We start from the raw sequence: 24,308 nt of genomic DNA, 5'->3' as shown, positions 1-24,308 counted from the left end.
TCAGGTGTTTTACTTGACTAACTATGGGGACTGGTGAATAGTTACGCAAAAGATTCCTCTCTGGAGATTAACACATTTAGATAGAATGTAGTCTCCTGTCTGAGAGGCCAGCTGTTATACTCCTGGCTGCTGGCAACAGGCCCTTCAGGATGCTGAAGAACATCCCTAGACAGAAGATCCTTAGGCCAAAAGATCATCCTGAAAACACAAGGAATAATTTTACTTTTCTGTCTGCTTTGATCTGATGTTCTGGATTCTCCAAGCCCCTTCAAATTCTGCGGTCTTCATAGAATGGGGTATCAGTTCCTCTGCCAGCTTTTTGGGGTGTCCCTCTTTTTCAGTGCCCCACAGGTGCACTGAAAGTAAAATAATTTGGGGAGGAACAATGCACGGCCTGGAAGGGTGTTGGAGGCAGACTCAATCACTGCTTTCAAAAGGGAGTTGGATAAGTACCTGAAAGCAGAAGATTTACATGGCTACGGCGACAGGGCGGGGGAGTGGGATAGCTGAGGTGCTGTTGCAGAGAGCCTGCATGAGCCCAATGGATAATGGCCTTCTTCTGTGCTGTAACCATTATTTATTCTATGATTCTATTAGCATCCTTCTTCTAGGCTTACACTTACTGCAGACACAGGTCCATGTTACAATACCTTTGGGGTTGCAACTCTGCAGAAATTCTGTGGACATGCACTCAAGGGACGTCTGTTCCTCTACATTTTTCAATATCCTATCATTTATTGTCTATTCCTTTGACTTGTTAGCCCTCACCAAAAGTATTACCTCACACGTTTCTGGATTGAATTCCATTTGGCACGATTCTGGCCACCAGACCAGCTGATTGACATCTTCCTGCAGTATACAGCTATCTTCCTCACTATCAAACACACGACCAATTTTTGTATCATCTGTAAACTTCTAAATCTTGCCCGCTACATTGAAGTCTAAATCATTGGCATATACCACAAAAGGTAAGGGATCTAGTAATGAACAGCCTTCCAGTCACAAAATCACCCATCGACCATTAGTCCTTGCTTCCTGCCACTGAGCCAATTTTGGATCCAACTTGCCACGTTCCCTTGGATCTCATGGGCTTTTACTTTTTTGACCAACGTGCCATGTGGGACCTTATCAAAGGGCTTGCTAAAAATCCATGTACATTACATCAAATGCATTATCCTCATCGACCCTCCTCATTAACACCCACCTCAAAAAATTCAATCAAGACATTACCTTCAAATTCTCAACAAATCCATGCTGAGAAATCCATGTCTGCTGTCCCTGTTTACTCCGTCACTTTCTAAACGATGATTATACTGTGCCTCTGAATTGTTTCCAAATAATTGTCCCACTACCGAGGTTAGCCTGACTGGCGTGAAATTACGCAGTCTGTCCCTTTGTCACTTTTTAAACAATGGCACAACATTAGCAGTACTCCAGTTCTCTGGCACCATGCCTCGGGCCGGAGAAGTTTGGAAAAGAATGATCAGAGACTCGGTTATTTTCTCCCATGCCTCTCTTAATAGCCTGGGATACATTTCATCCAGGGCTGGTGATTTATTTAATTTCAACGATGCTAAAAATTATAATACTCTCTCTATGGTTATCCCATCTAATACTTCACACTCCACCTCCTTAACTATAATGTCTGCATCGTTCCTTTCTTCTGTGAAGACAGATGCAAACTATTCATTAAGAACCATATCTACGTCTTCTGCCTCCACACATAGGTTACCTTTTGGTCTCTAATTGGCCCTAATCTTTCCTTAGTTATTATCTTACTCTTTATGCATTTATAAAACATCTTTGGGTTTTCCTTCATTTGACTTGCCAATATTTGTTCATGTCCTCTCTTTGCTTTCCTAATTTGCTTCTTAATTTCACCCCTGCATTTTCTATACTCCTCGGGGCTTTCTGTAGCATTGACCCCTTCGGTATCTGACAAAAGCTTCCCTTTTTTTCTTTATCCTACTCTTTATGCTCCTTGACATCCAGGGGGCTCTAGATTTGGGGGTCTCACTCTTTTCCCTTATGGAAACATATATGCTCTGAACCCACACTACCTCCTCCTTGAAAGCCTTCAACTGCTCTGAGACGGATTAACCTTCAAGTAGCTTTTTCCTGTTCACTTTTGCTGAATCACATCTCATGGTGAGATTTTTTCCTATTTCCAATGCATCCTTAATGGAATACAATATTCGTTGTTTACCCTGAAACCTCATATCCCAGATTACTTCAAAAATAAAATTACATTTTGTTTCATAGACGACGTACTTTTGTGCTGGATATGAGAAAAGTATCTGGAGTGAGCTTCAATCCTAACTTTGGACTAGCAATGCTGTGCACCATTGAACCTCCCTTAAACCTGCAGCACTTCAAAAAAATGTTTAAGTGTCCCTCAGTTCAAATCCCTTTTTTTATTACTTACGAGACTTAGATGCCAGTCGCGTTGAAGGAGATCTCTTGCAGACTTTCATTGGGGATTTTGAGGCTGCCATAAAGCATGGAACGAAAGTATCAGTAAGAGTCTTGCGCATCAAAACAATTCTAAGAGCTAAGTTGTTGAATGTTGCTAACAAAGTGTGAATACAATAATGTTCAACTGGACATTATTTCCTGTTTTGATGAACAAAAGTTGAGTTTAAGATGTACACTTGGACTTGATCAAATAATCTAGGCTGACACTTAATTTCAGTACTGAGAGAATGTTGTATTGTTAGAGTGGCCATCGTTTAGATGAGAAGTTTAACATGTTTCAGACCTGTCCGTAACTATGGGGGATGCTGAAAATTTACTCAAAAGATATGCCTGTGAGTCAGTAGATAACGGGTTTCAGCCCCATAACAGGATTTGAGTGGATAATCTATGCTGACAGTGCAGTGCAGTAATGCGGAATGCTGCATTGTTAGAGGTGTAATCTTCAGATGAGACGTTAAATCAAGTCTCTGTTTGTCTGGTCAATTGGATGTTAAAAGCTGTAATGGAAAGATTGAGCGGGAAGGTTGAGTGGGAATTTATGTGGGGGTCTATTGGCTGCTCATCTAGCAGCAGTCAGTTTCACCAACCTTTAAGGATCAGTAACAAAGTCACCAAAATGAATGTTCTGGAGCAGCTGGAAATACCATGACTGGATACATTCTTTCTCCTTGACCAAACTGAGGTCAAATATCTCTATGGGACGTCAACGTCCTGTGTTCCTGAAGTTGAGGCTGGGGGTTTGTTTCTGTGGTGGACAGCAGGGTTGGGTTGTGGGCCATGAACAAATATTCAGGTGTTTTACTTGACTAACTATGGGGACTGGTGAATATTTACGCAAAAGATTCCCTTCTGAAGATGAACACATTTAGATAGAATGTAGTCTCCTGTCTGAGAGGCCAGCTGTAATACCCCTTGCTGCTGGCAACAGGCCCTTCAGGATGCTGAAGAACATCCCTAGACAGAAGATCCTTAGGCCAAAAGATCATCCTGAAAACACAAGGAATAATTTTACTTTTCTGTCTGCTTTGATCTGATGTTCTGGATTCTCCAAGCCCCTTCAAATTCTGCGGTCTTCATAGAATGGGGTATCAATTCCTCTGCCAGCTTTTTGGGGTGTCCCTCTTTTTCAGTGCCCCACAGGTGCACCGGAAGTAAAATAATTTGGGGAGGAACAATGCACGGCCTGAAAGGGTGTTGGAGGCAGACTCAATCACTGCTTTCAAAAGGGAGTTGGATAAGTACCTGAAAGCAGAAGATTTAGATGACTACGGCGACAGGGCGGGGGAGTGGGATAGCTGAGGTGCTGTTGCAGAGAGCCTGCATGAGCCCAATGGATAATGGCCTTCTTCTGTGCTGTAACCATTATTTATTCTATGATTCTATTAGCATCCTTCTTCTAGGCTTGCACTTACTGCAGGCACAGGTCCATGTTACAATATCTTTGGGGTTGCAACTCTGCAGAAATTCTGTGGACATGCACTCAAGGGCCGTCTGTTCCTCTACATTGTTCAATATCCTACCATTTATTATCTATTCCTTTGACTTGTTAGCCCTCACCAAATGCATTACATCACATGTTTCTGGATTGAATTCCATTTGGCACGATTCTGGCCACCAGACCAGCTGATTGACACCTTCCTGCAGTATACAGCTATCTTCCTCACTATCAAACACACGACCAATTTTTGTATCATCTGCAAACGTCTAAATCTTGCCCTCTACATTGAAGTCTAAATCATTGACATATACCACAAAAGGTAAGGGATCTAGTAATGAACAGCCTTCCAGTCACAAAATCACCCATCAACCATTAGTCTTTGCTTCCTGTCACTGAGCCAATTTTGGATCCAACTTGCCACGTTCCCTCAGATCCCATGGGCTTTTACTTTTTTGACCAATGTGCTATGTGGGACTTTGTCAAAGGCCTTGCTAAAAATCCATGTAGACTACATCAAATGCACTATCCTCATCGACCCTCCTCATTACCACCCACCTCAAACAATTCAATCAAGGTAGTCAGATATTACCTTCAAATCCTCAACAAATCCATGCTGACAAATCCAGGACTGCTGTCCCTGTTTACTCCGTCACTTTCTAAACGATGATTATACTGTGCCTCTGAACTGTTTCCAAATAATTGTCCCACTACCGAGATTAGCCTGACTGGCGTGAAATTACGCAGTCTGTCCCTTTGTCACTTTTGAAACAATGACACAACATTAGCAGTACTCCAGTCCTCTGACACCATGCCTCGGGCCGGAGAGGATTTTCTCCCATACCTCTCTTCGTAGCTTGGGATACATTTCATCCAGGGCTGGTGATTTATCTAATTTCAAAGATGCTAAAACTCATAATACATCCTCTCTCTCTATGTTTATACTATCTAATACTTCACACTCCTCCTTAACTACAATGTCTGCATCGTCCCTCTCTTCTGTGAAGACAGATGCAAACTATTCATTAAGAACCATACCCATATCTTCTGCCTCCACACATAGGTTACCTTTTTGGTCTCTAATAGGCCCTAATCTTTCCTTAGTTATTATCTTACTCTTTATGCATTTATAAAACATCTTTGGGTTTTCCTTCATTTGACTTGCCAATATTTGTTCATGTCCTCTCTTTGCTTTCCTAATTTGCTTCTTAATTTCACCCCTGCATTTTCTATACTCCTCGAGGCTTTCTGTAGCATTGACCCCTTCGGTATCTGACAAAAGCTTCCCTTTTTTTCTTTATCCTACTCTTTATGCTCCTTGACATCCAGGGGGCTCTAGATTTGGGGGTCTCACTCTTTTCCCTTATGGAAACATATATGCTCTGAACCCACACTACCTCCTCCTTGAAAGCCTTCAACTGCTCTGAGACGGATTAACCTTCAAGTAGCTTTTTCCTGTTCACTTTTGCTGAATCACATCTCATGGTGAGATTTTTTACTATTTCCAATGCATCCTTAACGGTATAAAATATTTGTTGTTTACCCTGAAACCTCATATCCCAGATTACATCACAGATAATATTACATTTTGTTTCATAGAGGACGTACTTTTGTGTTGGACATGAGAAAAGTATCTGGAGTGAGCTTCAATCCTAACTTTGGACTAACAATGCTGTGCACCACTGAACCTCCCTTAAACCTGCAGCACTTCAAAAAAATGTTTAAGTGTCCCTCAGTTCAAGTCTCTTTTTTCATTACTTACGAGATCTAGGTGCTGGTCGCATTGAAGGACATCTCCTGCAGACATTGTTTTTGGTTTTTGACGGGGCTGCCATAAAGCATGGAATGAAAGTATCAGTAAGAATCTTGCACATCAAAACACATCTAAGAGCTAAGTTGTTGGGTGTTGCTAACAAAGTGTGAATACAATAATGTTCAACTGGACATTATTTCCTGATTTGATGAATAAAAGATTGAGTTTAAGACGACACTTGGACTTGATCAAATAATCTAGGCTGACACTTAATTTCAGTACTGAGAGAATGTTGTATTGTTAGAGTGGCCATCGTTTAGATGAGAAGTTTAACATGTTTCAGACCTGTCCGTAACTATGGGGGATGCTGAAAATTTACTCAAAAGATATGCCTGTGAGTCAGTAGATAACGGGTTTCAGCCCCATAACAGGATTTGAGTGGATAATCTATGCTTATAGTCCAGTGTAGTACTGAGGACTGCTGCAATGTTAGAGGTGTAATCTTCAGATGAAACATTAAATGAAGTCTCTGTCTGTCTCGTCAATTGGATGTTTAATAATGGAAAGATTGAGTGGAAATGTTGAGTGGGAATTTATGTGGGGGTCTATTGGCGGCTCATCATTAGGTCTAGCAGCAGTCCGTTTCACCAACCTTTAAGGATCAGTCACAAAGTCTCCAAAACAAATGTTCTGGAGCAGCTGGAAATACCATGACTGGATACATTCCTGCCCTTTGACCAAACTGAGGTCAAATATCTCCGTGGGATATCAGTGGTCCTGTGTTCCTAAAGTTGAGTTTGGGGCTTTGTTTCTGTGGAGGGCAGTAGGGTTGAGATGTGGGCCATGAACAAATATTCAGCAGTTTTACTTGACTAACTATGGGGACTGGTGAATATTTATGCAAAAGATTCCTTTCTGGACATTAATTCATTTAGGTAGCGTGTGGTCTCCTGTCTGAGAGGCCAGCTGTTGTAATCCTGGCTGCTGGCAACAGGGCCTTCAGGATGCTGAAGAACATCCGTAGACAGAAGATCCTTAGGCCAAAAGATCATCCTGAAAACACTGCTTTGATCTTATGTTCTGAATCCTACAAAGACCCTTCAAATTCTGCCGTCTTCATAGAATGAGGTGTCAGTTCCACTGGCAGCTTTTTGGGGTGTCCCTTTTTTTCGGTGCCCCACAGACGCACCGAGAATAAAACAAGTTGTGGAGAAACAATGCACTGCCTGGAAGTGTGTTGGAGGCAGACTCAATCACAGCTTTCAAAGGGGAGTTGGATACGTAACGGAAAGAAAAAGACTTGCAGGGTTATGGGGAAAGGGATTGGGACTAGCTGAAGTGCTCTAGCAGAGACCCTGCATGTGCTTGACGGCTGAATTGCCTTCTTCTGGGCTAAAACCATTATATGATTCTGTGATTCTATTAGTATCCTTCTGCTCGGCTTCACTTTCTGTAGGCACAGGCCCAGTTACAGTATCTTTGCGGTCACAACCCTCCAGAAATTCTGATGCAGTGCAGTGGGACAGTGACCTGACCTAACAGGCCTCCATCCACTTGTTCTCCTCACTGTTCCCAGGAACTGAGCATTTCCCAGATTCAACAAAGATGGCATTCTACCCTACAGATTAAGATTATACCAGGAGTCAAATGCTTTGCTTGTGAAATATAGGCTCTAACAACAACAGTGAAGGTTCAGAAAAGATTTGATATAGTTGGTTATTTCATATAGCCACTGCTTATTTTCACTCCGCAGTGGTAGCTTTCTCACCAGAAGGTTCATAGAACCATTGAAATTTACAGCACAGAAGAGGCAATTCGGCTCATTGTGTCTGCGCCGGTTGAAAAACAGCTCTCCAGCTTAATTCCACTTTCCAGCTCTTGATCCTTAGCCTTGTAGTTTACGGCCAAGTGCATATCCAAGTACTTTTTAAATGTGATAAGAGTTTCTGCCTCTACCACCCTTTCAAACAGTGAGTTCAAGACCCCCATCATCACCCTCTGGATGAAAAAGGTTCTTCTCAACTCCCCTCTAATCCTGCTAGAAATTACTTTAAATCTATGCCCCCTGGCGGTTATTGACCTCTCTGCTAAGGGAAATAAGTGCTTCCTATCTACTCTATCTAGGCTCCTCATAAATTTATACACCTCAATCAGGTCTCCCCTCAGCCTCCTCTGCTCCAAAGAAAACAGACCCAGCATCTCCAATCTTTCCTCATAGCCAAAATTCTCCAGTCCTGCCAGCATCCTTGTAAATCTCCTTTGTACCCTCTCTGGTGCTATCCTGTATTGTTCCTGTAATGTGGTGACCAGGATTGTACACAGTACTCCAGCTCTGGCCTAACTAGTGTTTTGTACAGCTCTAGCGTAACTTCTCTGCTCTATATTCTGTGTCTCAGCGAATAAAGGTAAGTATCGCATATGCCTTCTTTAGCACCTTGTCTACCTGTCCTGCAATCTTCAGGGATCTGTGGATATGCATTCCAAGGTCCCTCTGTTCCTTTACATTTCTCAGTATCCTACCATTGTGTATTTTCTTGCCTTGTTAGCCCTCGACAAATACATTACCTCACACTTCTCCGGATTCAAACTCCACTCCAGACACCTTCTTTTCTTCTTAGGTGGTCCCTCGTATTGAGGATGACTTGCTCCCACCAAAAAAGGATGAGTTCACAGGTGTTTCAATGAAGGACCTAATATTCCAGGTCCCAAACTGCATATTGAAGGGTGGAAGATGCCTGTGTGTGGATTTTTTTAACATGTGATGGCCTTTGCACACCAGCCACCACACGAGCTTGACAGAGCTAGGTCTTGGTCCAGTGGCAAGGATTAATCAAGATGACTGGAGACCAGCTCTGCTGTACAGACCCGGTGCGCACACATATCGCAGTGTGTGCGGGTCTGTGCTGCCCCTGGGCCCTCGTCTTTTCTGGGCCCCAAACTCACGCCTCTCCTGGGCCCCGGTCACGTTGCTCTACAATCTCTCGCCGCTCCATAGCCAAGTTTGCTGACAATACAAAGATGGGAGGATGTGAGGAGGACACAAAAATTCTGCAAAAGGACATAGACAGGCTAAGTGAATGGGCTAAAGTTTGGCAGGTAGAGTATAATGTTGGAAAGTGTGAGGTCATGCACTTTGTCAGAAAAAAATCAAAGAGCAAGTTATTATTTAAATGGAGAAAGATTGCAAAGTGCTGCAGTACAGCAGGACCTGGGGATACTTGTCCATGAAATGCAAAAGGTTAGCATGCAGGTACAGCAAGTGATCAGGAACACCAATGGAATCTTGGCCTTTATTGCAAAGGGGATGGTGTATAAAAGCAAGGAAGTCTTGCTACAGTTATACAGGGTATTGGTGAGGCCACACCTGGAATACTGCGTGCAGTTTTGGTTTCTATATTTACGAAAGGATATACTTGCTTTGGAGGCAGTTCAGAGAAGGTTCACTAGGTTGATTCCAGGGATGACTTATGAGGAAAGGTTGAGTAGGTTGGGCCTCTATTCATTAGAATTCAGAAGAATGAGATGTGATCTTATTGAAACGTTTAATATTTTGAGGGGGCTTGACAAGGTGGATGCAGAGAGTATGTTTCCACTGATAGGGGAGACTAGAACTAGGGTGCATAATCTTAGAATAAGGGACCGCTCATTTAATCTTAGAATAAGGGGCCGCAGATTTACAACCCTCTGAGAGAAGAAATTTCTCTACGAGGAGAAATTTCTTCTCTCAGAGGGTTGTAAATCTGTGGAATTCACTTCCTCAGAGAGCTGTGGAAGCTGGGACATTGAATAAATTTAAGTCAGAGATAGACAGTTTCTTAACCGATAAGGGAATAAGGAGTTATGGGGAGCGGGCAGGGAAATGGACCCGAGTCCATGATCGGAGCAGCCACGATCATATTAAATGGCGGAGCAGGCTCGAGGGGCCGTATGGCCTACTCCTGCTCCTATTTCTTATGTTCTTATGTTCCTTTGCCCCGACCTCACTGCGCCTGCTGTACTTGCCCACGTTCCAATCATGTTACCCACTGAGCCACGGCTGACACACATGAGTCTCAAAGAAGGAACTGGTCTGTTTGAAACTTCTAAGACATTGCTGAACCTGGAAAAGGAGGATCATCACAATTCCATCTTTCTAAGCACAGCGAGATCTAATCTCTCCTTCTTCAATCTCTTGCGTGAGAAAAGAAAGAAAAAGCAGTTTTGATAACAATCAGCTTTCCCGGTAATAAGGAATTCAAAAAGGAAAGAGACACTGTCAGTATTTAAAAGAATCAGAGCGGTTCTTAAGAATTGTATTTTATCCACTTGCTGAGTTGGATTACAGACTTTGTCCTGTAAATATACACCTGGCTTATACAGCTGGAATTAATTTACATGTATCGTCTTTTGTTAAGTGTATCCTCTTTTCTTGAGTTTCAGCCTTGGCTCAATGGGTAGGACTCTCGCGCCTGAGTCAGAAGGGTAGAGATTCAAGTCCCACTCCAGAGACACGACCACAAAAATCTCAGCTAACATTCCAGTGCAGCGCCGAAGGAACGCTGCACCGCCAGAGGCTGCAGAGCACCACAAAAGATCCGGACACCACTTGAGCACCAAATGTAGGCTGCGCTTCAGTGCAGTAGTAAGTGCTGATTGTCATTGGTGCCTTCTTTCAGATGAAATGTTAAACTAGTTGTTATATATATAAACCTGTAAATACCTTTTTTAACCACCAGAGGTCTCATCCCCTGGAGTGCCAAGGGATCCACAATCCCTTGGGAGGTCCTGTACTTAAGGAGGCCTCACAGGCTGGAGAGGCACTCTGGAGACTTGCAATAAAAGACTAAAGTCACACTTTACTTTGAGCTCACAGTATCTGGACAGACCCTTTATTTAATGCACAACAACTGGCGACGAGATGCAGATGACGAACCCCACTGCAATGGTGCAGAGAGAACTGTGGGCATCCTGGAGAACTTTTCAGAGGGAGATGACTGGGAAACCTTCATGGAGCGACTCGACCAATACTTCATGGCCAACAAGCTGGAAGGAGAAGCGAACGCTGCCAAACGAAGGGCGATTCTCCTCACCGTTTGCGGGGCACCAACGTTTGGCCTCATGAAAAATCTGCTTGCTCCAGCAAAACCCACAGTGAAATCGTATCATGATTTGGGCACCTAAACACGAAGGAAAGCGTTCTGATGGCAAGATACTGGTTCCACACGTGCAAGTTGGCTGAAGGCCAGGAAGTGGCGAGCTATGTCGCCGAGCTAAGATGCCTTGCAGGACATTGTGAATTTAAAGGACATTTGGAGCACATGCTCAGGGACTTCTTTGTACTTGGCATTGGCCATGAAGTAATACTTCGCAAACTTTTAACGGTAGAGACCCCAACCTTGAGTAAAGCCACAGCGATAGCCCAGGCATTCATCGCCACCAGTGACAATACCAAACAAATCTCTCAGCACACGAGTGCTACTACGAGTACTGTGAACAAAGTAATGTTGTTTTCAAATCGTAATGTACAGGGCAGGCCTCACATGCCTGCAGCTGTACGTCCGCAGATGTCTCAGAGTCCACCTTGTTGGCGCTGCGGGGCTGATCATCGTTTCCATTCATGCCGCTTCAAAGGATACGTTTGCAAGGGCTGTGGAACAATGGGACATCTCCAACGTATGTGCAGGTGAGCTGTAAACACTGTTAATCCTGCAAACCACCATGTTGTAGAGGAGGACAGATCCATGACAGATCACAACGAACCAGAGCCTCAGACCAAGGAGGCAGAGGTATATCGGGTGTACATTTACCACAAAGTGTCCCCCGATAATGCTGAAGGTTGAATTAAATGGGCTCCCGGTGTCAATGAAGCTGGACACGGGCGCGAGCCAGTCCATTATGAGCAAAAAGACTTTCGATAAATTGTGATGCAGCAAGGCCTCAAGGCCAGTCCTGACTCCTATTCGCACTAAACTGAGAACTTATACAAAGGAACTGATACCCATAATCGACAGTGCTACGGTAAAGGTCTCCTACGATGGAACTCTGCACAAGTTACCACTCTGGGTGGTACCGGGCGATGGCCCCACGCTGCTCGGCAGGAGCTGGCTGAGGAAGATACGCTGGAACTGCGACGACGTCCGAGTGCTTTCGTTGTGCCCAGGTCCTAAACAAGTTCCCCTCGCTGTTCGAACCAGGCATCGGGAAGGTCCAAGGAGCAAAAGTGCAGATCCACCTGATTCCGGGGGCGCGACCCATCCATCAGAAGACGAGAGCGGTACCGTACATGATGAGAGAGAGGGTGGAGATCGAGCTGGATCGGCTACAACGAGAGGGCATCATTTCGCCGATCGAATTCATACAAGTGGGCCAGTCCGATTGTTTCAGTCCTCAAGCGAGATGGCACCGTCAGAATCTGTGGTGATTACAAAGTAACTATCAATCGTTTCTCCCTGCAGGATCAATACCCGCTATCAAAGGCAGATGACCTCGTTGCAATGCTGGCGGGAGGAAAGACATTCACAAAGCTGGACTTGACCTCTGCCTACATGACGCAGGAGCTGGAGGAATCATCAAAAGGCCTCACCTGCATCAACACGCACAAAGGTCTCTTCATTTACAACAGATGCCCATTTGGGATTCGATCAGCTGCAGCGATATTCCAAAGAAACATGGAAAGCTTACTGAAGTCGGTTCCACGCACCGTGATCTTCCAGGACGACACGTTGGTTACAGGTCAGGACACAGTCGAGCATCTGCAGAACGTGAAGGAGGTTCTTAGTTGGCTTAATCGCGTGGGGCTCAGGTTAAAACACTCGAAGTGCATTTTCCTGGCGCCTGAAATGGAGTTCCTCGGGAGAAAAATCCTGGCGGATGCCATCAGGCCCACCGATTGGAAGACGGAGGCAATCGAGAACGCACCAAGGTCACAGAATGTGATGGAGCTGTGGTCGTTTCTCGGACTCCTGAACTACTTTGGTAACTTCTTACCGGGTCTCAGCACACTGTTAGAACCACTGCACTCTTTACTGTGTAAAGGAGATGAATGGGTATGGGGTAAAAGCCAAGAAAATGCCTTTGTAAAAGCTAGAAAACTGTTATGCTCAAACAAATTGCTTGTGTTGTATGATCCATGTAAGCGTTTGGTACTAGCATGTGATACATCGTTATACGGTGTCGGGTGTGTATTGCAGCAAGCTAATGAATCTGGCAAATTGCAACCGGTTGCTTCTGCATCCAGAAGTCTGTCTAAGGTTGAGAGAGCCTACAGCATGATTGAAAAAGAAGCGTTAGCGTGTGTTTATGGGGTAAAGAAAATGCATCAATATCTGTTTGAGCTCAAATTTGAATTGGAAGCCGACCCTAAGCCACTGATATCCCTCCTTTCTGAAAGTAAGCGGATAAATACCAATGCATCGGCCCGCATCCAGAGATGGGCGCTCACGTTGTCCGCATACAACTACGCCATCTGCCACAGGTCAGGCACAGAAAACTGTGCCAATGCTCTCAGTAGGCTGCCATTGCCCACCACGGGGGTGGAGATGGCACAGCCCACAGATTTAGTTATGCTAATGGAAGCATTCGAGAGTGAGCAATCACCTATTACCGCCCGAAGGATTAGAACCTGGACAAGCCAGGACTCCTTACTGTCTTTAATAAAAAACTGTGTGCTTCACGGGAGCTAGTCCAGTGTCCCATTAGAAATGCAGGAAGAAATAAAGCCGTACCAGCGACGCAAAGGTGAAATGTCTATACAGGCAGACTGCCTTCTGTGGGGTAATCGGGTAGAAACATAGAAACATAGAAAATAGGTGCAGGAGTAGGCCATTCGGCCCTTCGAGCCTGCACCACCATTCAATAAGATCATGGCTGATCATTCACCTCAGTACCCCTTTCCTGCTTTCTCTCCATACCCCTTGATCCCTTTAGCCGAAAGGACCATATCTAACTCCCTCTTAAATATATCTAACGAACTGGCATCAACAACTCTCTGCGGTAGAGAATTCCACAGGTTCACAATTCTCTGAATGAAGAAGTTTCTCCTCATCGCGGTCCTAAATGGCTTACCCCTTATCCTTAGACTGTGACCCCTGGTTCTGGGCTTCCCCAAAATCGGGAATATTCTTCCTGCATCAGTCCCGTCAGAATTTTATATGTTTCTATGAGATCCCCTCTCATTCTTCTAAACTCCAGTGAATGCAGGCCCAGTCGATCCAGTCTCTCCTCATATGTCAGTCCTGCCATCCCGGGAATCAGTCTGGTGAACCTTTGCTGCACTCACTCAATAGCAAGAAGGTCCTTCCTCAGATTAGGAGACCAAAACTGAACACAATATTCCAGGTGAGGCCTCACCAAGGCCCTGTACAACTGCAGTAAGACCTCCCTGCTCCTATACTCAAATCCCCTAGCTATGAAGGCCAACATGCCATTTGCCTTCTTCACCGCCTGCTGTACCTGTATGCCAACTTTCAATGACTGATGTACCATGACACCCAGTTCTCATTGCACCTCCCCTTTTCCTAATCTGCCATTCAGATAATATTCTGCCTTCGTGTTTTTGCCCCCAAAGTGAATAACCTCACATTTATCCACATTATACTGCATCTGCCATGCATTTGCCCACTCAACTGTCCAAGTCACCCTGCAGCCTCTTAGCATCCTCCTCACAGCTCACACTGCCACCCAGCTTAGTGTCATCTGCAAACTTGGAGATATAACACTCAATTCCTTCATCTAAATCATTGATGTATATTGTAAATAGCTGGGGTCTTAGCATTGAGCCCTGCAGCACCCCACTAGTCACTGCCTGCCTTTCTGAAAAGGACCCGTTTATCCCGACACTCTGCTTCCTGTCTGCCAACCAGTTCTCTATCCACGTCAATACATTACCCCCAATACCATGTGCTTTAATTTTACACACCAATCTCTTGTGTGGGGCCTTGTCAAAAGCTTTTTGAAAGTCCAAATACACCACATCCACTGGTTCTCCCTTGTCCACTCTACTAGTTACATCCTCAAAAAATTCTAGAAGATTTGTCAAGCATGATTTTCCTTTCATAAATCCATGCTGACTTGGACTGATCCTGTCACTGCTTTCCAAATGCGCTGTTATTTCATTTTTATTAATTGATTCCAACATTTTCCCAACTATTGATGTCAGGCTAACTGGTCTACAATTACCCGTTTGCTCTCTCCCTCCTTTTTTAAAAAGTGGTGTTACATTAGCTACCCTCCAATCCATAGAAACTGATCGTGGTACCAAAAAAGGGCAGACACTTTCATTAGTGATCTCCACAGTACCCACCCAGGCATTATAATGATGAAAGCGATAGCCAGATCCCACGTGTGGTGGCCCGGTGTCGATGCAGACTTAGAGTCCTGCATGCACAAATGTAACACATGTTCACAGTTAAGCAATGCACCCAGGGAGGTGCCACTAAGTTTATGGTCTTGGCCCTCCAAACCGTGGTCCAGGGTCTGTGTCGACTATGCTGGTCCGTTTTTGGGAAAAATGTTCCTAGTTTTTGTAGATGCGTGCTCCAAATGGATTGAATGTGAGATAATGTTGGCAAGCACGTCCGCTGCCATCACTGAAAGCCTGCGGGCCATGTTTGCCACACACGGCCTGCCTGATGTCCTGGTGAGTGACAATGGGCCATGCTTCACCAGTGCCGAGTTCAGAGTTCATGACCTGCAATGGGATCAAACATGTCACAACTGCCCCGTTCAAACCAGCATCAAATGGTCAGGCAGAGAGAGCAGTGCAAACAATCAAGCAGAGGTTGAAGAGGGTAACTGAAGGCTCACTGCGGTCTCGCCTATCCCGAGTCCTGCTTAGTTACCGCACGAGATCCCACTCACTCACTGGGATTCTCCCCGCTGAACTGCTCATGAAAAGGGCACTTAAGACTAGGCTCTCGTTAGTCCACCCTGATCGACACGAACAGGTAGAGAGCAGGCGGCTTCAACAAAGTACACATCATGATCGCGCAAATGTGTCACGCGAAATTGAGATTAATGATCCTGTATTTGTGTTGAACTATGGACAAGGTCCCAAGTGGCTTCCCAGCACTGTCGTGGCCAAAGAGGGGAGTAGGGTGTTTTGGGTCAAACTTTCAAATGGACTCATCTACAGGCAACACTTGGACCAAACCAAACTCAGATTCACGGTCTATCCAGAGCAACCCACGTTAGACCCTATCTTTTTTGACCCCGCAACTCACAGTGCCCCGCAGTGGCAACCGACACAGCGGTTGACCACGAAGCAGAACCCATCACCCGCAGCAGCCCAGCAGGACTCACCACACCAGGCAGCCCAGCAAGGCCAGCTGTGCAGCAGCCCAGCGAGGGCCCAACAAACGACTCACCAAAACCAGCATTTGCACCGAGACAATCAACCAGGGAAAGGAAGGTCCCAGATCGACTCACCTTGTAAATAGTTACTTTGGGGGGCGGGGCGGAGGAGTGTTGTTATATATATATATATATATGTGTAAACCTCTAAATACCTTGTAACCACCAGAGGTCTCATCCCCTGGAGTCCCAAGGGATCCCACAATCCCTTGGGAGCACCTGTACTTAAGGAGGCCTCACAGGCTGGAGAGGCACTCTGGAGACCTGTAATAAAAGACTAAGGTCGCACTTTACTTTGAGCTCACAGTATCTGGTCAGACTCTTTATTCAATACACAACACTAGTCATGTCTGCCCTTTGAGGTGTACATAAAATATTTTGTGACCGTATTGAGTTCTGCTGGTGTCCTGACCAACATTTATTCCTCAACCAAACCAAACCAACTCAACTAAAACTTAGTCGGTTAGAAATTAATTATAGCCAAGGAATGAACTAAAAATGGTGAATCAGGTGAAAATCATCTCGACTGCACACTAATTCCATCCACACTAATTAAAACGATTGGAGGGCCAAATATTGGGGGCAGTTAGGTTTAAATGCAAATAATGATTGCCACAGGATTTTTTCACCACTTGAAATTCAGGTACAGCAGAAAGCATGACTGTGAGGAAGTGTTGTGAGCTGAAGCCTTTAACAAATAATGCATGACTTCTGCACATGACTGAACACTCCCTGTTACCAAAAAAAATCCAGCTGTAACTAAAGAGAGCTGTTTCAGTTGCAGGAAGTAGCAAACAGGCATTGAAACTGCAAAACCTTGTCAGGTACAGCTGATTGGGGATGGTGCCTTTAAATAATACTGCCGCAGCCTGTTTTCTGCATGTAGATGCTAGCTCTCCCTGTCGTTGTTCTGTCCTGCCATTAAGGTAAATGACTAAATCCAATGTTGAATCTCGGACGTCCAGTGCGTGTTGGACAACCACTGATATCACGATCTCCACGATGCCGAGCTCCCTGGTGCTTGGGTTTACCGACTGCACTACCGGTACCATCGATATAGCGTGCGGCGCTGGAACCGGCATCAGCTGTCGTTGCAGCTCTCAATGTCAGTTCAGCGCCATCGCCTGGCACTAGCGTGTGGCGCAAACCACATGTATCTTCTCCCCATTATCTGGTGACTTATCTCATTTCTGCTTGTGGGATAGGTTTCCACGTTTTGCTACAGTGACTACACTTCAGAAGTAGTTTCTTGACAGTGAGCTGCTTTGGGATGTTATGAAAGGTGAAATGGTGTTTACAGCAATTCCGAAAGCAACCATTTGCTTTAGCCAGTTTCTGGAGGCACCTATGGCTCCATAAGAAGCGTTCCAGCAATGTATACTTACTCTCTTCTCACTGAGGGAGCATGTCATAGACGTAGTGGTGATTGAGCAAGCAAATCAGCTGCTACATTCTATTGACTCTGGATCAGTTCCTATGGACTGGAGGGTAGCTAATGTAACACCACTTTTTAAAAAAGGAGGGAGAGAGAAAACAGGGAATTTTCGACCGGTTAGCCTGACATCGGTGGTGGAGAAAATATTGGAATCAATTATTAAAGACGAAATAGCAGCGCATTTGGAAAGTGGTGACAGGATCGGTCCAAGTCAGCATGGATTTATGAAAAGGAAATCATGCTTGACAAATCTTCTAGAATTTTTTGAGGATGTAACTAATAGAGTGGACAAGGGAGAACCAGTGGATGTGGTGCATTTGGACTTTCAAAAGGCTTTTGACAAGGTCCCACACGAGAGATTAATGTGCAAAATTAAAGCACATGGTATTGGGGGTAATGTATTGACGTGGATAGAGAACTGGCTGGCAGACAGGAAGCAGAGAGTCGGAATAAACGGGTCCTTTTCAGAATGGCAGGCAGTGACCAGTGGGGTGCCGCAGGGTTCAGTGCTGGGACCCCAGGTATTTACAATATACATCAATGATTTAGACGAAGGAACTGAATGTAATATCTCCAAGTTTGCAGATGACACTAAGCTGGGTGGCAGTGTGAGCTGTGAGGAGGATGCTAAGAGACTGCAGGGTGACTTGGACAGGTTAGGTGAGTGGGAAAATGCATGGCAGATGCAGTATAATGTGGATAAATGTGAGGTTATCCACTTTGGTGGCAAAAACAGGAAGACAGAATATTATCTGAATGGTGACAGATTAGGAAAATGGGAGGTGCAACAGGACCTGGGGGTCATGGTACATCAATCATTGAAGTTTGGCATGCAGGTACAGCAGGCGGTGAAGAAGGCAAATGGCATGTTGGTCTTCATAGCTAGAGGATTTGAGTATAGGAGCAAGGAGGTCTTACTGCAGTTGTACAGAGCCTTGGTGAGGCCACACCAGGAATATTGTGTTCAGTTTTGGTCCCCTAATCTGAGGAAGGACGTTCTTGCTATTGAGGGAGTGCAGCGAAGGTTCACCAGATTGATTCCTGTTAGAGGCAAGAAGAATGTTCCCGTTGCTGGGAAGTTTCAGAACCAGGGGTCACAGTCTAAGAATAAGGGGTAAGCCATTTAGGACTGAGATGAGGAGAAACTTCTTCACTCAGAGGGTGGAATTCCCTACCGCAGAAATTTGTTGAGGCCAGTTCATTAGATATATTCAAAAGGGAGTTAGATATGGCCCTTACGGTCAAAGGGATCAAGGGGTATGGAGAGAAAGCAGGAAAGGGGTACTGAGGTTGAATGATCAGCCATGATCTTATTGAATGGCGGTGCAGGCTCGAAGGGCCGAATGGCCTGCTCCTGCACCTAATTTCTATATTTCTATATTTCTATATTTACATTGGATAGCCACAGTGTTATGAAGTCGATGTATTTGGGGTGAATGTTGTCATGAAAAGTAAACATGGCTTGAACACAGAGCAGGTAATATTCAGCTTCACTGTCTGGGGGTAACCCACCAGTTGGAAAAACTGCCCAATTTTCATCCCATTGATTTCTGCAATTGCTGATCTGTTCTGCCGGGTTACTTCTCTGGCAACAAACTTGAGATTTATCGCCAGTCGAATGTTCAGCTTTTTGAATATAGGAGCAGGAAGGTCTTACTGCACATGTACAGGGCCTTGGTGAGGCCACACCTTGAATATTGTGTGCTGTTTTGGTCCCCTAATCTGAGGAAGGGCATTCTAGCTATTGAGGGAGTGCAGCGAAGGTTCACCAGACTGATTCCCGGGATGGCAGGACTGACATATGAAGAAAGACTGGATCGACTAGGCTTATATTCACTGGAATTTAGAAGAATGAGAGGGAATCTCATAGAAACATATAAAATTCTGACGGGATTGAACAGGTTAGATGCAGGAAGAATGTTTCCGATGTTGGGGAAGTCCAGAACCAGGGGTCACAGTCTAAGGTTAAGGGGAAAGCCATTTAGGACCGAGATGAGGAGAAACTTCTTCACTCAGGGAATTGTGAACCTGTGGAATTCTCTACCACAGAAAGTTATTGAGACCAGTTCGTTAGATAGATTCAAAAGGGAGTAAGATGTGGCCCTTACGGCTAAAGGGATAAAGGGGTATGGAGAGAAAGCAGGAATGGGGTACTGAAGTTGAATCTTCAGCCATGCTCATATTGAATGGTGGTGCAGGCTCGAAGGGCCAAATGGCCTACTCCTGCACCTACTTTACTATGTTTCTATGTTTCTCTGTATGCATGCAACTTTTTGGAGTAGAAAGTAGCAGGAGATTTTTGGTCTTCAATCTTATGAAGGAGATTGGCAGTAGTCTTTGACAATGAGAGGGTTTACGAGGGTCTGGAGACAGAACAGGCAGGTGCGAAGTTCCATTATAAATGAAAGCACTGGGCTACGAGTTGTGCCCTGCTTTCACTTGCTGCTGGCTGTGAGTTGTCCCCTTCCCTTCCTGTGTACCCTCTTCATACTTTGTGGTGCTTCCCCTCTCACTCTACTCCCATCTTCTTCACCGGCTCCCTCAGCTTCTGAAAGCAGCACCCCTTTTCTCGTCGCAATATTATAAAGCACACAGTAAGCGATAATGATTCTGGAAACTCACTGCTGGGCTGTATTTCAGGGCTGTACCAGATTTATCTACAAGGTATCAGAGTGGATATAGTCATCTCTATCACACTTCATCTAGTTGCATGTGCCTCATTATTATCTGTTGTTTTCTCTGTCTGTGGCACCTTTATTGGCGTAATCAGCCATGACTGCAGGGAATAGCCCTGATCACCAAGCATCCATACATGGCTCTGAATCAGAAGGGCTGATATGGTAGATTGTCACATGATGATAGGTCCAAGTCAGCATAGATTTGTGAAAGGGAAATCATGCTTGACAAATCTGGAATTTTTTGAGGATGTTTCCAGTAGAGTGGACAAGGGAGAACCAGTTGATGTGGTGTATTTGGACTTTCAGAAGGCTTTCGACTAGGTCCCACACAAGAGATTAAAGTGCAAAGTTAAAGCACATGGGATTGGGGATAGTGTACTGACGTGGATTGTGAACTGGTTGTCAGACAGGAAGCAAAGAGTAGGAGTAAATGGGTACCTTTCAGAATGGCAGGCAGTGACTAGTGGGGTACCGCAAGGTTCTGTGCTGGGGCCCCAGCTGTTTACATTGCACATTAATGATTTAGACGAGGGGATTAAATGTAGTATCTCCAAATTTGCGGATGACACTAAGTTGGGTGGCAGTGTGAGCTGCGAGGAGACTGCTACGAGGTTGCAGAGTGACTTGGAGAGGTTAGGTAAGTGGGCAAATGCATGGCAGATGAAGTATAATGTGGATAAATGTGAGGTTATCCACTTTGGTGGTAAAAACAGAGAGACAGACTATTATCTGAATGGTGACAGATTAGGAAAAGGGGAGGTGCAACGAGACCTGGGTGTCATGGTACATCAGTCATTGAAGGTTGGCATGCAGGTACAGCAGGCGGTTAAGAAAGCAAATGGCATGGTGGCCTTCATAGCGAGGGGATTTGAGTACAGGGGCAGGGAGGTATTACTACAGTTGTACAGGGCCTTGGTGAGGCCACACCTGGAGTATTGTGTACAGTTTTGGTCTCCTAACTTGAGGAAGGACATTCTTGTTATTGAGGGAGTGCAGGGAAGGTTCACCAGACTGATTCCCGGGATGGCGGGACTGACATATCAAGAAAGACTGGATCAACTGGGCTTGTATTCACTGGAGTTCAGAAGAATGAGAGGGGATCTCAGAGAGACGTTTAAAATTCGGACGGGACTGCACAGGTTAGAGGCAGGGAGAATGTTCCCAATGTTGGGGAAGTCCAGAACCAGGGGTCACAGTCAAAGGATAAGGGGGTACCCCATTTAGGACCGAGATGAGGAGAAACTTCTTCACTCAGAGAGTTGTGAACCTGTGGAATTCTCTACCACAGGAAGTTGTTGAGGCCAATTCACTAAATATATTCAAAAAGGAGTTAGATGTAGTCCTTACTACTAGGGGAATCAAGGGGTATGGCGAGAAAGCAGGAATGGGGTATTGAAGTTGCATGTTCAGCCATGAACTCATTGAATGGCGGTGCAGGCTCGAAGGGCCGAATGGCCTACTTCTGCACCTATTTTCTATGTTTCTATGTTTCTATCACAACAACTTCCTGGATATTAGACATTCTTGTGCAAAATAAATATACACATGAGCTGCACATTAATCAAGTCCAAGCATTTTCAGTTCATAACAACCCCAGCTTCTCCAGTCTATTCACATAACTGAAGTTTCTCATCCCTGGTACCGTTCTTGTAAATCTTTTCTGCACCCTCTCTAGGCCTTGCTTTTGTACTCTATGCTTCTATTTATGAAGTCCAGGCTCCTGTTTTAACCACTTTCTCAACCTGTCCTGCCACCTTCAACGATTTGTGCACACATACTCTCAGGTCTCTCTGTTCATGCACCCTATTTAGAATTGTATTGTTTAGTTTACATTGCATCTCCTCCCAAAATGTCTCATTTTGCACTTTTCTACATTAAATTGCAACAGCCACATGTCCGTCCATTTCACCAGCCTGTCTATGTCTTCTTGAAGTTATCACTCTCCTCCAATCACTTTAAATCTGTGTCCTCTGGTTCGCGACCCTTCTGCCGACAGTTTCTTTCAATCTACTCGGTCCAGATCCCTCAGTTTGAACATCTCTATCAAATCTCTGCTCTAAGGAATACAGCATCTCCAGTCTATCCACATAACTGAAGTCCCTCATCCCTGGTACCATTCTTGTAAACCTTTACTGTACCCTCTCTAAGGCCTTCACAACCTTCCTAAAGCGCGGAGCCCAGAATTGGACACAATAGTCTAGTTGAGGCAGAAACCAGTGTTTTATAAAGGTTTATCATAACTTCCTTGCTTTTACACTCTATGCCTCTATTTATGAAGCCCAGGATCCCGTATGCTTTTTTAACAGCTTTCTCAACCTGCCCTGCCACCTTCAACAACTTGTGCGTATATACCCACGGGGTATATAGCTTACATCCCCGGGTCTTAAAGGAAGTGGCTGCAGAGATAGTGGATGCATTGGTTGTAATCGACCAAAATTTTCTGGATTCTGAGGCGGTCCCAGCAGATTAGAAATCCGCAAATGTAACACCCCTATTTAAAAAAGAAGGCAGACAAAAAGCAGGAACCTACAGACCAGTTAAGCTAACATCTGTTGTTGGGAAAAAGCAGGAGTCCATTATTAACATAGAAACAAGGATGCAGTAGTGGGACATTTGTAAAAGCAGAACTCAATCAAGCAGAGTCAGTATGGTTTTATGAAAGAGAAATCATGTTTGCCTCTGATCTCCACTTTACCTGCCATCTACTACAACCGCTTATGCTGTCTTACCTTTGACCTCAGATTTGAACCAAGATGAGCCCCAATACCAACAACACCAGCCACACTAGAAGCAGCAGCAACAACACCAGCAGCATTCCCCTCAGTGACCTGATGCTCCACAGGAGAGAAGGGATTATGCCAGAGGCAGTAGCCCCAACACAAGGCATACAGGCAGAGGATGATCTTCCTGGACATGACTCAACAACAGGGCTTCATAAGGAATATTACACCAGGTCATGGCAGACAGTTGTAGCCTGCTGAACACTTGTTGCCCAGAGATCCTGATGGACACAACTTACCAGTGGGTGTCAAAGTCACCACTGCCCTCAACCTCTTCGCCTCTGGCTCCTTCCAGGGATCTGCAGCAGACATTTGCAGGATCTCGCAGTTGGCCGCCCACAGATGCAGCACCCGGGTGAGCGATGCCATGTTTCAAAAGTCAGCCACTTCTGCAAACTTTGCCACTGATGAAGTCTGTGCCCCTGAGCAGGCGCTCGGCTCTGCGGCTCTGCACTGTAGCATCGACCGCACACATGTGGCCATCAAGGCACCCCCGGATCACCCAGGAGTTTTTGTGAACCGAGGTGAAATGAGGATTCCACTCCCTCAAGTGAAGGGGAGAGCTGTGGTGACACAGCGCCATGATGATGTCATCGCGGCACCACCCCCAACTTCCGCCTCTCTGGTGTTGCCACCACCGTGTTTCCGTCCCCATTAAGAGCGACCTTCAGATCCAAAGCCCCAAACAATCAAGGAGCAGAACATCGCTCAAGAGGCGACCTCAACCACCGCAGCGGTAAAAACAAACAAAACGGGGTGGGAGCGCCCCGTTTCACGCGGGCAGCAATTGTGGCCCGCAGCATTTTTTTTTTTTAAAAAGGCTGAAGAGTCCCTTGTGTTCAAGTCTCTCTTTTCATTACTTACAAGATCTAAGCACACGTTGCTTTGTTGGAGATTTCCAGTAGCCAGGTATCCCTGTTATAAAGCATGGAATGAAAGTGGACAGTAAGAGTCTTGCACAACAAAATAAATCTAGGAGCTAAAGATGTTGCGGAAATTGCCCCTTTTCTTAAGGCCTCTTAACACCAGAAAGCAGCGGCCAAGCTGCGGAGTGCAATGGCCGCCGACTTTTCAGGTAATGGCCGCCATTGTCAAAATTCCGCGCCCGTGTTACCCTGGCGGTGTCCCGCTCCCACCCCTGCACCCCCGCCCCCCCCCACCACTCCACAGCTGCCGATCCGTGTTAAGTGCGATATCACAGTGCGTACCCCCGATTTAACCCGACGGTGAAACTCCGGCGTGAAAATCTTCAGCCCGCCCGCCAGTGCCAAAACAAGTTTTTGTCGCGGTGGTCCAGTGAGGCTGAGGCATTCTGCAATGGCAGCACGGCTCCCGTTAAAGGCGAGGACCTACTGCCGCTATTGTTTTTTCTGTCAGTCGACTGTCATGTCAGCCCGACAATGATGCCCCCCAGGTTTGGCCG

The 24,308-nt window shown here is 45.4% G+C and overlaps 1 protein-coding gene across 12 annotated transcripts in view; it reads right to left on the bottom strand.

The window, feature by feature from the left end:
- LOC139264758 (uncharacterized) overlaps positions 1-24,308 on the bottom strand; it is a 680,593-nt gene that overhangs the window by 119,168 nt on the left and 537,117 nt on the right. For all 12 annotated transcript variants that reach the window (XM_070881817.1, XM_070881821.1, XM_070881822.1 and 9 more), the window contains 3 exons: positions 23,750-23,800; positions 5,673-5,738; positions 2,426-2,488 (listed from right to left, as the gene is read on the bottom strand). In XM_070881817.1, coding sequence (XP_070737918.1) covers positions 2,426-2,488; positions 5,673-5,738; positions 23,750-23,800 — 180 coding nt within the window. The remainder of the gene's footprint in view (positions 1-2,425; positions 2,489-5,672; positions 5,739-23,749; positions 23,801-24,308) is intronic.

The sequence above is a fragment of the Pristiophorus japonicus genome, chromosome 5 (genome assembly GCF_044704955.1).
Source record: "Pristiophorus japonicus isolate sPriJap1 chromosome 5, sPriJap1.hap1, whole genome shotgun sequence".
Taxonomy (NCBI): Eukaryota; Metazoa; Chordata; class Chondrichthyes; family Pristiophoridae; genus Pristiophorus; species Pristiophorus japonicus.
The sequence above is the reverse complement of the archived record's forward strand: the minus strand, read 5'-3'. Positions and strand labels throughout refer to the sequence as shown.